General features: G+C 39.8%; 1 protein-coding gene across 1 annotated transcript in view; it reads left to right on the top strand.

The window, feature by feature from the left end:
* Positions 1-577: 577 nt before the first annotated feature.
* LOC132490968 (multidrug resistance-associated protein 1-like) overlaps positions 578-13,055 on the top strand; it is an 87,165-nt gene continuing 74,687 nt past the window's right edge. The window contains exons 1-2 of the mRNA XM_060099795.1: positions 578-758; positions 6,364-6,425. Coding sequence (XP_059955778.1) covers positions 687-758; positions 6,364-6,425 — 134 coding nt within the window. The 5' untranslated portion in view covers positions 578-686. The remainder of the gene's footprint in view (positions 759-6,363; positions 6,426-13,055) is intronic.

Here is a 13,055-nt window from a genome sequence, read left to right as displayed (position 1 = left end):
ATCAATATTTATTAAAAGTCAAAATGCTATTCTTCTTAATTTTCATATCCCCCTTTATAAGTCATGTATTTCATTTAGTTCTTTGCTAATCCTATACTACGAAGTTTTCCCATTTATTACATAGCTTTTGATTAATTTGAAAAGTAAAATTTAGATTCCCTATACTGTTATTATTTTATAATACTAAGGGAAGCATTTCATTAGTTTCTAATTTTAAAGCCCTTGCAGTTTAGTTCACTCTGTAAAATTCTACTGACACCTGTTGTCCTTAACAGTTTTCTGTAGGGGACAGCTGTTAACACTGTTTGCAAACACCTAAATGTCATCCCAAGGAAGAAAAAGCTTTCTGCTTCTATTATAAAGCGACACATTTTCTAACAGAGCAACCCTGGAAATTGAGAAGTGAGAATTACCGAGTCAAGTGCAAATTCCCCCAAAAGCAGAGATCTTTGGCCTCTGCAGAAGGTCCCACTTCTTCCCACTCCGCCCCTCCCTTTCCTCCCTCCGTCCCCAGCCGCCGCCCAGGGCGCTCGCTGGAAGGGCTGGTGGAGGGTAGGGCGACAGACTCCCGGGCCGAGTGCTCGCGTCCTCCCACCTTCCAGGCGCCGAATTGACCATCCCCAGCCAAGAGAGGTGACAGCCGCGGACCTCTATCCGCTTCCGGTCGCCGGGAGCCCGCGCGGACCATGTTTTCCAGCTTGGGGAGGTGGAGCGCCAGCGGCTCCTACCAGCGGCTCCCCCGGGGCCCCAAGGCGCAGGTAAAGCTTCTCGGCGGAGGTGCGGGAGGCGGGACGGTTTTATGGCAAATCTGGCGGCGAGCGGAAGCGGGGAGAGCTGATTGTCCAGACCCTGAAACGCGAACTGTTGTCTTAGATCCCTGTTTTTGTCGTGATCACACAGGGACAGCACAGACTCAGACAGACGCGCACGCGCACACACACACACAGACACACACACACAGTCGGGAGAGCTGAGATCAGACCCCAGGATGGTGTGAAACTTCAGCCAGCGCGATCTCAGTCAAGGTGGCTGCTGGAGGAGAGAAAGCAGCATCTCTGAAGGTCTAAGTGACTCCCCTGTTTGCAAACAGAAGCAAACATTTGAGAAAGGAATGAATGGACCTGACTTGGGCTAAAGGAGTAGAGGTTGGGATAGGACTCTAAAACCAGTGATAGAGCCCGTTAAAACCACAGGAGAGATCTGGGATAAATAAACTCTTGTGTGTCAACTGACATGGTATTGGGACGTTGAGGCCTGGGGCAAATCCAAAATCTGCAGACATTTGACTGTGCCTTGCTACCCTCCCCCCCCCGCCCCCATAACACGTGCTCCTTGCACAGTAGAAGTCATGTGCTAAGGCAGTAGTACAGGGAAATGAACCCTGCAGTTGTGTATCAGGAGCAATTTCCCTAATAAAAATTCTCTTTGTTTTACTTCTCATCACCTCACAAGACCGGGTCTTAGAACTAGCCCTTAACACATGTAGTTCTGTAGTACTAAAAAGGAAAAAAAAAAAAAAAAAATTCAGATTCAGATTTCAGAGGACCTTGTTCTAATCCTGGCTTTTGTTAGTAACTCCAAGTGTCAAATGAATATGACAGCTATTCTGATTATGTATTAAACTATAAATTTCTTTAAAAGTAAAGCAAATTATATTTAAATCTATAAAATATAGGCATTGAATAAGTCCCTTAAAAATGTGCAAGCGCTCCACCAGGACAATATACCTTTTTTTATTTTAGACGTGGCAGGCTTAATCAGGCAAACTGGTTTAACATCATTAGTCTAACCACAGAGGTGGCCAAAGGCAGTGAATCACAAATAGGTGGGGTGGGAAATTATAAAACTCAAACAATTCCCTCACCCCAAATTCTAGTGGATTCTTCCTCTAAGATTCCAACAATGTTTATTTCCTTGACTATTACTCAACCTCAATAGCTTTATGGACCAAGAATCCATTTAGGCAAGATTGAAAATACTCATTTTCTATTTGTTATTTCTGTGATGCCAAGTTTAAAAAAAAAATTGATGGCTTCAAAGCATGTTGAAAACCTTGTATGATTACATTTCATTGCTGAGACTTTATATTTTTGACATAATAGATCTCAGATAAAAATCTCAACCTGACCTGTAAGCCAGGAACTTGACCTTCTGATTGAATTTCTAGGGCTGGCATAGTGACCCATGAATACAAAACCTCTAAAAATTTTTATTGGCAGTGTTTAACATTCATTCATTCATATATTCATTCATCTAAAACATGTTATGAGCTGGGCCCTGGAAATATAAAGGTAGATCAAACATAGTTTCTGTCCTCCAGAGAAACTAAGTCTAGCAGGAGAGAAGCACCTGTAGGCAAATGATTGGATAGTCAGGTAAGAGTGAGGGTAAATTCAGAGAGGGCAGATCTGAAGAGCCTTTAAACTATGGTAACACAGCAACAAGAATCTGAGCATTGGAGGTTGGGATGGAGGAGAGGAATGACCAAAGGCAATAAATGCTACAGAGGATTGGACCACAAGTAAGATGTAGCCAGGAGACGTGAAGTACAGGAAGTGGACAAGAAGAAAGGTGTTTCTAAGCAGCAGCAAACAGCAACAGTGTGTAACAGGTAGAGCTGAGGGTGTAAAATTATGACTGGAAAATAGAATGAATTTACTGGATCCAATCCAGTGTCTTATAGTTCTCAGTTGGAGGACTTTGGGCAAGTTTTTTTTAAACTCTAGGCCTGAGTTTCCTCTTCTATAAAATGGGGATGACAAAAATAGTCCCACCACAAAGACATGTTACATTTAATAATATAATTAGTACAGAATCTGGCGCAGAATAAGTGATTAAGAAACCTAAGTTCTTTTTGCTTTCTAGATGTTTTCCCTTCTCCATGGGCCTGTGCAGACACTTTCCCATAACTTCCTTCACGGTTCCCAGGACCCTCCTTTAATACCCACAAGGAAAGCATCTGAAGTTAGTGGTTATGAGGTATTGTTAACTGTAGCAATCACACCACATCCTCAGGAGGCCGCATCTCAAGGTTGAACCCAAAGAAGATTGAGAGCCACACATTTCACTAAATCCTGGACCCAAGCTATGCTGTGGGCTAAACTTTCTGCTCCTGCATCATAATTCAGAAATAACAGGACCACCATTCAAATGAAAATTGCCCATAAGTCATTAATATTAAGGTGTGTTTATGGGATGCCTACTATATGCCCAGTGGTAGATAAGTACAAAGATAATAAAATAGCTTAGAAAACAAAGGCCTGTAGTGGGCCTGAGGAGATGAAAAAAATGAGAAATCATTTGGTGTCAGTTACATCTGCAGAGGAAGTGCTGTCAGAGTGAGAATAGATGAGTTAGAAGGATTGCAAAATGGCCAATGGAGCAGATGGGGGTAAATTAGAACATTGGAAGATACTGTCAGAATCGTCATATCCTGGTTTTTAACATAGATGTTGCTTTGCAGCAATATATCAATAAGGAACTCAGTGAGACCCATGTTATGAATTCAGTAATTATTTATTGAGAAGTCGTTTATACATTCTTGGTGCTTGGTAAGGCTTAATTACATTTACCAGATATTTTACCTGCCTGCCATTTCTTCTGGGAGGTAAATATGCTTGGAATTCACTGTAATAAATTCAGTATAAGATGCCTGGCCCACATTTAAGGAGGCTATTTACCAGAGGACTCAAAGAGCCTCGGATAAGATGCTTTCACATGGAAAATGGGCCTCGAGCAAATATTAAATCAAATACCCAGTTTTTGGCTTCCCTGGTAGCGCAGTGGTTGAGAGTCCGCCTGCTGATGCAGGGGACATGGGTTCGTGCCCCGGTCCGGGAAGATCCCACATGCCATGGAGCGGCTGGGCCCGTGAGCCATGGCCGCTGAGCCTGCACGTCGGGAGCCTGTGCTCCGCAACGGGAGAGGCCACAACAGTGAGAGGCCTGCATACCGCAAAAAAACAAACAAACAAAAAAACCCCACAAATACCCAGTTCTTGACCTGCTAAAGTAACCTTGTCTAGTAGCTTTGCAAGATTTTGGCCCTGAAAACAACAACCTTTTTTATTTAGCTAATGATTCTCTGGACCATCTAGATCATGTCCTGGTTTGGGTTAGCTTGGCTGATCTCTGCTGAGCTCTATCAGGCATGTGCTATCAGCTGGAGAGTTGGCTGGTGGCTGGATAATGTAGGACCAATTTCCTCATATGTCTGGCAGTTTTCAAGCTGTTGGCCAGGATGACCAGATGAGAGCCTTGGTTCTCCTCCATGTGGTCTCTCATCCTCCAGGAGGTTAGCTGGGTCTCAGTCATGTGGTTCACTCAGGGTTCCAAGCATAGCAAGCCTCTTGAAGCTTAGAGTTGGAGTTCTCTTAATGTCACTCCTGTTGCACTCTCATAATCAAAACAAGAAGCAATGCCAGCCTAGGTTCAAGAAGTGAGAAATAGAGTCTGTCTCTTGATGGGAAAAGCTGCAAAGAATTTGTAGTCGTTTGTAGTCAGCCACAGAAATATATGTAATTTGGATGAGAATACAATCTTCACATTGGTGGCCAGTTATCAAATTGGCAACTCCCTGTAAAATAAAATGTGACTTCCAGGTTAATCAGAGAGTTTTCAGAACATTTTCCCCACTGATATATGCATTGATACTTATTTTCCAAATAATATGTTTGGTTACAAGAGTTATGACAGTTTTATAGTTCACATGTTTGAGTGGTTATTTGGGGCCACCATGTGATAAATGTTTTACGTTTGTCACAGCATTTACTTCTTGAAACAATCATATAAGGATAGATACCAGTTTGCTAAATTAGAGTTTACCCTTGAACAACACAGAGGTTAAGGGTGCCGAGCCTCATTGAAGTCGAAAATTCACATGTAACTTATAGTCGGCTTTCCATATATGCTGTTCCTCCACATCCAAAGCTCCTCATCCACAGATTCAAACAACCCCTGATTGTGTAGTACTTACTATTGAAAGCAATCCAAATGTTCAAATCCATGCAGTTCAAACTCATGTTGTTCAAGGGTCAACTCTATGTGTGTGTGTGTGTGTGTGTGTGTGTGTTTGTGTGTACACACACACATATATATTTCTTCAAAGATTTAGAGTATACCGTTTGTTATAACTAAGAGAACAGAATTGGAGTGAGTATTATGTTTTCTCCTCTATAGTCGGGACATTTTACTGTATAGGATGAAACACTGTTTCACTCATTACGTCTAGTATCAGAATCTAAAAAAATGTGGTAGGGGGCTTCCCTGGTGGTGCAGTGGTTGAGAGTCCGCCTGCCAATGCAGGGGACACAGGTTCGTGCCCCGGTCCAGGAAGATCCCACATGCCGCGGAGCGGCTAGGCCCGTGAGCCATGGCCGTTGAGCCTGCGCGTCCGGAGCCTGTGCTCTGCAACGGGAGAGGCCACAACAGTGAGAGGCCCGTGTACGGCAAAAAAAAAAAAAAAAAAGTGATAAAAACTTTTTGAATATGAAGTCAGAACTGGATTAGAGAAGATCAATGCAAAAATTGTTAAATATGGGACAATTTCTAAGAATGAAATTTAATATTGTGATTAGTTTAACTTTTTAAAAGACACAGATTGATGCTGACCTTAAAAATGTAAAATTATGACTTTTGAGAACTTCCCTTTTAAACCCCTCCTCTTTTGGTTGAACTCACCAGGTCAATGGGAAGAATTTTATGGAACTATTATAACCTCCCCAAATAATATGCAATAGTGATAAATATATAATTGTGTGTATATTTATACATTTATACAAATTATGTAATTAAACACTTATACAGAAGTTAGTAAACCAAATGCCTGTTATAATCTATTATTTTTCTATTTTTCAGAAGAAAGCCAAAACTGTTTTTAATTTAGCAATTAAAATGTTTTAAATTTAGCTTATACATATATGTAAGCTAAATTATGTGTGTATATATGTATTCATATACATAAGCATTTGCATACATATATACACAGTCATATAAGTTCAAGGAGCTATGTGTATATATATATATGTGTGTGTGTGTGTGTGTGTGTGTGTGTGTGTGTGTATAAAGAGAGAGAAAGAGAGAGGAAGTAATGGGAATTTTAGAAATAATTTTCCTTTTCTACATGGTTTCTTGCTATGTAAGCAGTTGTAATGCTGGGAGAAATCTTAATATTCATCTAGTGCAACCACTGTCCAAGAATATCTTAATTGTATTCCTTAAAGATTATGATATCAACATAGCTGAAACATAAATGATTTCATGTCTACTCTTCCACTTGCTGACAGAGATATTTCAAATGTAAAATAAAGACATTTTCTTCATACAATAGTTGTTTTACATATATATATTTTGTTTTGTTTTTTAGAAATGCAGTCCAGAGAAAAGTGCTTCATTCTTCAGTAAGATGACATATTCCTGGTTTAGCAGGTAGGAATTTTACTAATTTATCTGTAGTATACCACACTGAGGAAGATTCCAAGAGAAATGACACTTACATATTATTCCTTTAATCTAAGCATGAATATTTTTACAAAATAACTTTGTAAAGGTTTTCTTCTCATATTATTTATTACAAAAAAATCACATATAGTAACATACTAAATAGTTCCACAGGTAAGACTACTAATACTCCTGTAATAAGGCTGCCCCTTTATAGGATTTGTATCCCTGTTAGCACTAGGGAAGGGCAAAAAAAAAAAGAAAAAAGTATATATATATATATATATATATATATATATATATCCATCAAATATGTTACCCACTTTATACATTTTATTTCATTTAATTCTGCCATATGTCCTATGAGACAGGCTTTAACAGATGAGAAAATCTGAGGCTCAGGAAGAGGAAGTAACTTGTCCATTGATACCCATGCAGGAGCACACTGACCTGTTAGAAGTCAGTTTTTTTTAGTTCATGTTTCACATTTTTGTTTGTTTGTTCATTTCATTATTCTACTCTTTACTGGAAATGTTCGCATATATACTTATGTATACTACTATTACAACACACAATCATTTTTGTAAGACATATAATGTGATTATTCTCAGAGTAATTCATCTGTAATGTGTGATGAAGGCTTTAACACAAGAGTTACATCATATTAAATGAGAAGAGTTGATGTTTTTCTAATTTTATAAATTCAGCTTTCTTTAGAAATGTATTTATTTTCCCCACAGAAATTTTATGATAATATGAAACTAAGTTTATCATCTTAATGCTTCTTGATCTTTAGTTGGTAGAAACAAAATTGCCCAATTTCATCTACAAATATGTTCTCAAAAGTAGCCAAATAGTGTAAAAAAAAAAAAAGAAAAAAGAAAAGTTTGGTTGCATACTAGATGCCCTACATTATGCTGACTTTTAAAAATGCAGACATAAATGACCTAGATCCTGTCTTCCAGGAATTCAGAGTAGAATTAGAAAGATTAAGAAGTACAGTATCGGGCCTCCCTGGTGGCGCAGTGGTTGAGAGTCCGCCTGCCGATGCAGGGGATACGGGTTCGTGCCCCGGTCTGGGAGGATCCCATATGCCGCGGAGCAGCTGGGCCCATGAGCCATGGCCGCTGAGCCTGCGCATCCGGAGCCTGTGCTCCGCAACGGGAGAGGCCACAACAGTGAGAGGCCCGCGTACGGCAAAAAAAAAAAAAAAAAAAAAAAGAAGTACAGTATCAATTACCCAAAAAGGCAAAAGGCAGTATAAACATGATGGAGAAACAATTTTCAGGAGTGTCATCTAACCAAGTTTGCACAGTTTGGGAGGGTCACTGACTGTAGATCAGTAGTTGAAGCCATGAGCATGATTGAGATCATCCAGAAGGAGAGCCTATTGAATAGGATGAACAAACAGTACATTGGGAATTCTCAGTATTTAAACAGTGAGAGAAGGGGGAATCTACAAAGGAAGCTAAGTACTCAGAATATGAGAGACAAACCAAAGAAAGCATGTGATTGCAAGCTAGGGAAACTGTCAAAAAAGGAGAAATACAAAGTAACCAATAGGGCTAAATACTGAAAAGGGGTAAATTGAAATAAGAGCTGAGTATATCCTCCATTGTAAAGATGATTGGTGATTTTTATGAAAGCTGTTGAAATAGAAAACTGGTATACTTGATGAGCAAATAATTGGGCAGAAGAGGTTGAATTATGATAAGAATTCCGAGTTATACAAATCTAGGAATCACTTAAAGAGGATGGAAAAAATTTTACACCAATATGCTATATTAAGTTATGAACTAGAAAAAAATAAAGGTTAAATAGAAATATAAATGTAAATGTGGACTATTTACAGTTAACGATTTTGAATTTTCAAATTTGTGTATGTGTAGATATGTTTTCCAAACCTGAGCTCTGTCTCATCCATGAATTGAGAGAGTGATGTCTACACTGGCTTTAAAAATGTCAGACTGTCAGGCTTCCCTGGTGGCGCAGTGGTTGAGAATCCGCCTGCCGATGCAGGGGACACGGGTTCGTGCCCCGGTCCGGGAGAATCCCACATGCTGCGGAGCGGCTGGGCTCGTGAGCCATGGCCGCTGAGCCTGTGCGTCCGGAGCCTGTGCTCCGCAATGGGAGAGGCCACAACAGTGAGAGGCCCACGTACAGCAAAAAAAAAAAAAAAAAAAAAAAATGTCAGACTGTCGTTTTTTTGGTGGGGGGAGCGTGGATTTTTCTTTCCATTTTATTTTCATGCTTTGCCTTTTAAAAAAATCACTGAGGAGCTTCCCTGGTGGCGCAGTGGTTGAGAGTCTGCCAGCCGATTCAGGGGATGCGGGTTCGTGCCCTGGTCCGGGAAGATCCCACATGCCGCAGAGCGGCTGGGCCCGTGAGCCATGGCCGCTGAGCCTGCGCATCCGGAGCCTGTGCTCCGCAACGGGAGAGGCCACAACAGTGAGAGGCCCGCGTACCGCAAAAAAAAAAAAATATATATATATATATATATATATATATATATATATCACTGACATTGCCCTTGTCAGATTCCATACACAATTTTGTATCCTGCTTTTCAAATATACCATTATGATAAGTTTTTCCTTTCTTTTTTAAATTAATTTTTATTAGAGTATAGTTGCTTTGCAATGTTGTGTTAGTTTCTAATGTATAGCAAAGTGAATCAGCTATACGTTTACATATATCCCCTCGTTTTTGGATTTCCTTCCCATTTAGGTCACCACAGAGCACTGAGTAGAGTTCCCTGTGCTACACAGTTGGTTCTCATTAGTTACCTGTTTTATACATAGTTATCAGAGTGTCATTTTTAAGTCACAGACTATCACAGAATGTGAAAGATGCAAATAATTTTAAGTAAATGTACTTTAAAACTTTTATATCAAGTTATAAAAACTATATGCATTTATATTAAATATTACAAACACCATTTTAGGAGGCCTAAAGGAAAAAGCTGAAATTAAATGTAATAAGCAAGATAAAACATAGCAAATTTTAAAATATGGCAACCCAATAGCTTGAAGTCCATATCATAGATCAAATAGGCAATAAGGTATAATTTTTGAAAATCGCATTTATTTTCTGTTTAAATTTAACATCTCAGCACTAGATAGGAGATATTTTCATGGCATGCCATTATCTGAAACTATCATTGTCATTAACCTAATGTGGTTTCTTATCTGGTGATCAAACAATTACAGCTGAAACATAGCTATTGTTTAAGAGAATGTCTCTTTGAAGACAGTGGTTTATTGTGTTCTCAGATGTGTTCTTTGAGTTACAGAATGAAGTCAGAAATTATTTCCTAGACCAAATTCAAGCTCCCATAATTATATGAATAATTCAATTAAAATGTACTCAGATGATACAAACAATTAGCAAATTATATGCTTATGAGCCTTAATCCCTAAGGCAGTAGCTGTCTAGATCATGTTGATGATCAAGAATGAAGCTTATGAAAGCTTTATTAGCAAATATAATGTCATCAGTGTATAATAATCATGGTCATAGAATAATCCCCTTGACATACATGGAAAAATCTAGTTAAAGTTCTTATAGGTCACAGTTGAATTATAATTTTAACCAGGGATACACTATTCAATCTGTCCTACCTTTTGCTCACATATTAATAAAACTTGTACATTTCCTAACTTTGTCCTATCCTACGATTTTTGTACAGACTGTCTTGCCTTTTCCCATTACACAATCACCCCTTTCCAGAAATGTTTAAAAATGTAATTAGCGGGCTTCCCTGGTGGCGCAGTGGTTGAGAGTACACCTGCCGATGCAGGGGAGACGGGTTTGTGCCCCGGTCCGGGAAGATCCCACGTGCCGTGGAGAGGCTAGGCCCGTGAGCCATGGCCGCTGAGCCTGCGCGTCTGGAGCCTGTGCTCCGCAACGGGAGAGGTCATAACAGTGAGAGGCCCGTGAACCCAAAAAAGAAAAAAAAATGTAATTAGAAATAATGAAAATGATGATGCTACTGTATATCTATACTTTCCAAGTATTCAATTATTACTCATCTACAAAATTTACTTTTCATCCCATCCTCCTACCCAACTGCCACTGGTTTACTACCTTTAACATCAGTTGGATGAGATACTTATGCACACTTGTTAATGTTAAATACGCTCAGAATTCTCTCTAATGTAACAAAATTGAATGCAGAGTAAAAATATTACACTTAATGACACTGTCTGCCTTTGGTTAAGTTAGCACTGGTGTATATCACATTTAAATTTTTATTTATTTATTTATTTATGTTTGGCTGTGTTGGGTCTTCTTTTCTGTGTGTGGGCTTTCTCTAGCTGCGGCGAGCGGGGGTCACTCTTCATCGCGGTGTGCGGGTCTCTCACTGTCGCGGCCTCTCTTGTTGCGGAGCACAAGCTCCAGACGCGCAGGCTCAGTAGTTGTGGCTCACGGGCCTAGTTGCTCCGCAGCATGTGGGATCTTCCCAGACCAGGGCTCGAACCCGTGTCCCCTGCATTGGCAGGCAGATTCTCAACCACTGCGCCACCAGGGAAGCCCTATCACATTTAAAAACCTGTGGCCAGTCCCTAGAGTTCCTGCTGTTTAACCACCTGTAAAAATGGGAAATTAATATTGCTCTGCATGCTGTAGAGAGGTGTATCAAAGTAGTTTAAGTGAATGTACTTTGAAAAGAAATATCAATCTAAAAAACACAAGGTGAATGTAAGTACCTTTATTATTGCTTTAGGACTAAAGTCCACAAGTTTGTGGGACCTGGTGCATGCTCCATTTCACTCATTGGGAGGGTCAACTATTGGTCCTAGTTGCTTCCCCAAAGCTGCTTCATCAATTGATTTAAAGAAACACCACTTCCTCTTTTCCTAGATGTTTATGTGTAAAAGTTAGACCAGAAGAGAGTGAAAGAGGTGGAAGAAGCACACACCTGGCAAAAGGGAAGTCACAGCCGAACCCAAATACACCACAATCAATTCAGCTTATGTGTCACCTTTAGATGCTGCATTATTTGGAGACTCAGCATGAAAGCCAGGGGTCACTTATGCCCGTGAACTGAAACCACTGAGTTTTGCACAGTTCTAACTCAAAATGCTGAAGGAGTAAATGTTATTAAAAATGTTTTTGGGGCCTCCCTGGTGGCGCAAGTGGTTGAGAGTCCGCCTGCCGATGCAGGGGATATGGGTTCATGCCCCGGTCTGGGAGGATCCCATATGCCGCGGAGCGGCTGGGCCCGTGAGCCATGGCCGCTGAGCCTGCGCGTCCGGAGCCTGCACGTCCGGAGCCTGTGCTCCGCAACGGGGGAGGCCACAACAGTGAGAGGCCCGCATACCGCAAAAAAAAAAAAAAAAAAAAAAAAAAAAAAAAAAATGTTTTTGTGAAAATCAATGCAATCTTATTTTGAAAATGAATATTTATTTTGTGGAACAGAATAGAAGGACTTAATATGACATAAAAGTAGTTTATTGCTTAATATGTTTTTAAAAGTGCACTGAAGGAAATTGTCCAGCATATTGAGACAACAGAAACATGATTATGGAAGGTACTTTCTTAGTACATTTAAGCCTTTTTGTTAAATATTAATCATAATATGATATTAGACAGTGCAATAAAAATAAAATTTAATCCAGTGGAGACTGGTTACCACAGGGTTTAAATCCATCCGAGGGTCAATCAGTTCAGATAGTTCAGTAACAATGACAATGAAAGCAGTTCCAATTTGGAGTAGTGTAATACTTTGTTATGGTCTCTTGGACTAATATACTTTGTAATGGAAAAAACTGAAGCTATAGAGTCAGAAGGCCTGGGTTTAAATGGTAGTTTAATTTCTTATTGAACGAGTCATGTCATCAAGCCCAAAACTGAGTATATCTGAACTATATTACTTAGCAGTGTGTTTGGCTTCAGGTAACAGAATAGCCAAATAATAATAGCTTAAATAAATATGTATTTATTTTCTTATGGTATTGGGTAGTTCACCAGCAGGGAATAGGCTGGTGAGCTACCTCAGAAATGTTATCAAGGACCCAGGCTTTTTCTATCTTTCCACCCTCCATTTCTAGTATTTGGCTTTTCACCCATGGTGGCAAAGATGGCTTCTCCATCTCAGACCATTATGTCTTCAGTACAGGGAGGAAGGAGGAAGGTGCAGGAATAGGAAGGCAAGCATTTTCTCCTTTTGAAGTTTTGTGTCTTTTTTTTTTTTTTTTTTTTTTTTGGCCACATGGCCCAGCTTGCGGGATCTCAGTTCCCCCACCAGGGATTGAACCCGGGTCACGGCAGTGAGAGTGTGGACTCCTAACCACTAGGCCACCAGGGAACTCCCTGTTTTGTGTCTTCTATTGAAAAAGAAAGTTCTCCTCAGTAGACTTTTGTTTAGATTTCCTTAGCCATAACTGAGTTATATTATTTAATGCTAAGCAAAAAAGTAATGAGATTACCAGGACTGATTTAGATCAATCATAGATCATAACTCTGTGGCTGGAATAAGGACTTACTCTGAGTTCAAGAGGTTTCCAAATGAATAAATATCAAATTCCAGTTAGTAGGAAGAGATGAGGCAGAAGGGATGGGTGTAAGGTAAATATAAATCATTGTCTGCCACAATAACGTTCGTGGTATAACTAG

This window comes from Mesoplodon densirostris, chromosome 5 (assembly GCF_025265405.1).
Source record: "Mesoplodon densirostris isolate mMesDen1 chromosome 5, mMesDen1 primary haplotype, whole genome shotgun sequence".
Taxonomy (NCBI): Eukaryota; Metazoa; Chordata; class Mammalia; order Artiodactyla; family Ziphiidae; genus Mesoplodon; species Mesoplodon densirostris.
This window is presented reverse-complemented; position numbering and strand designations above follow the sequence as displayed.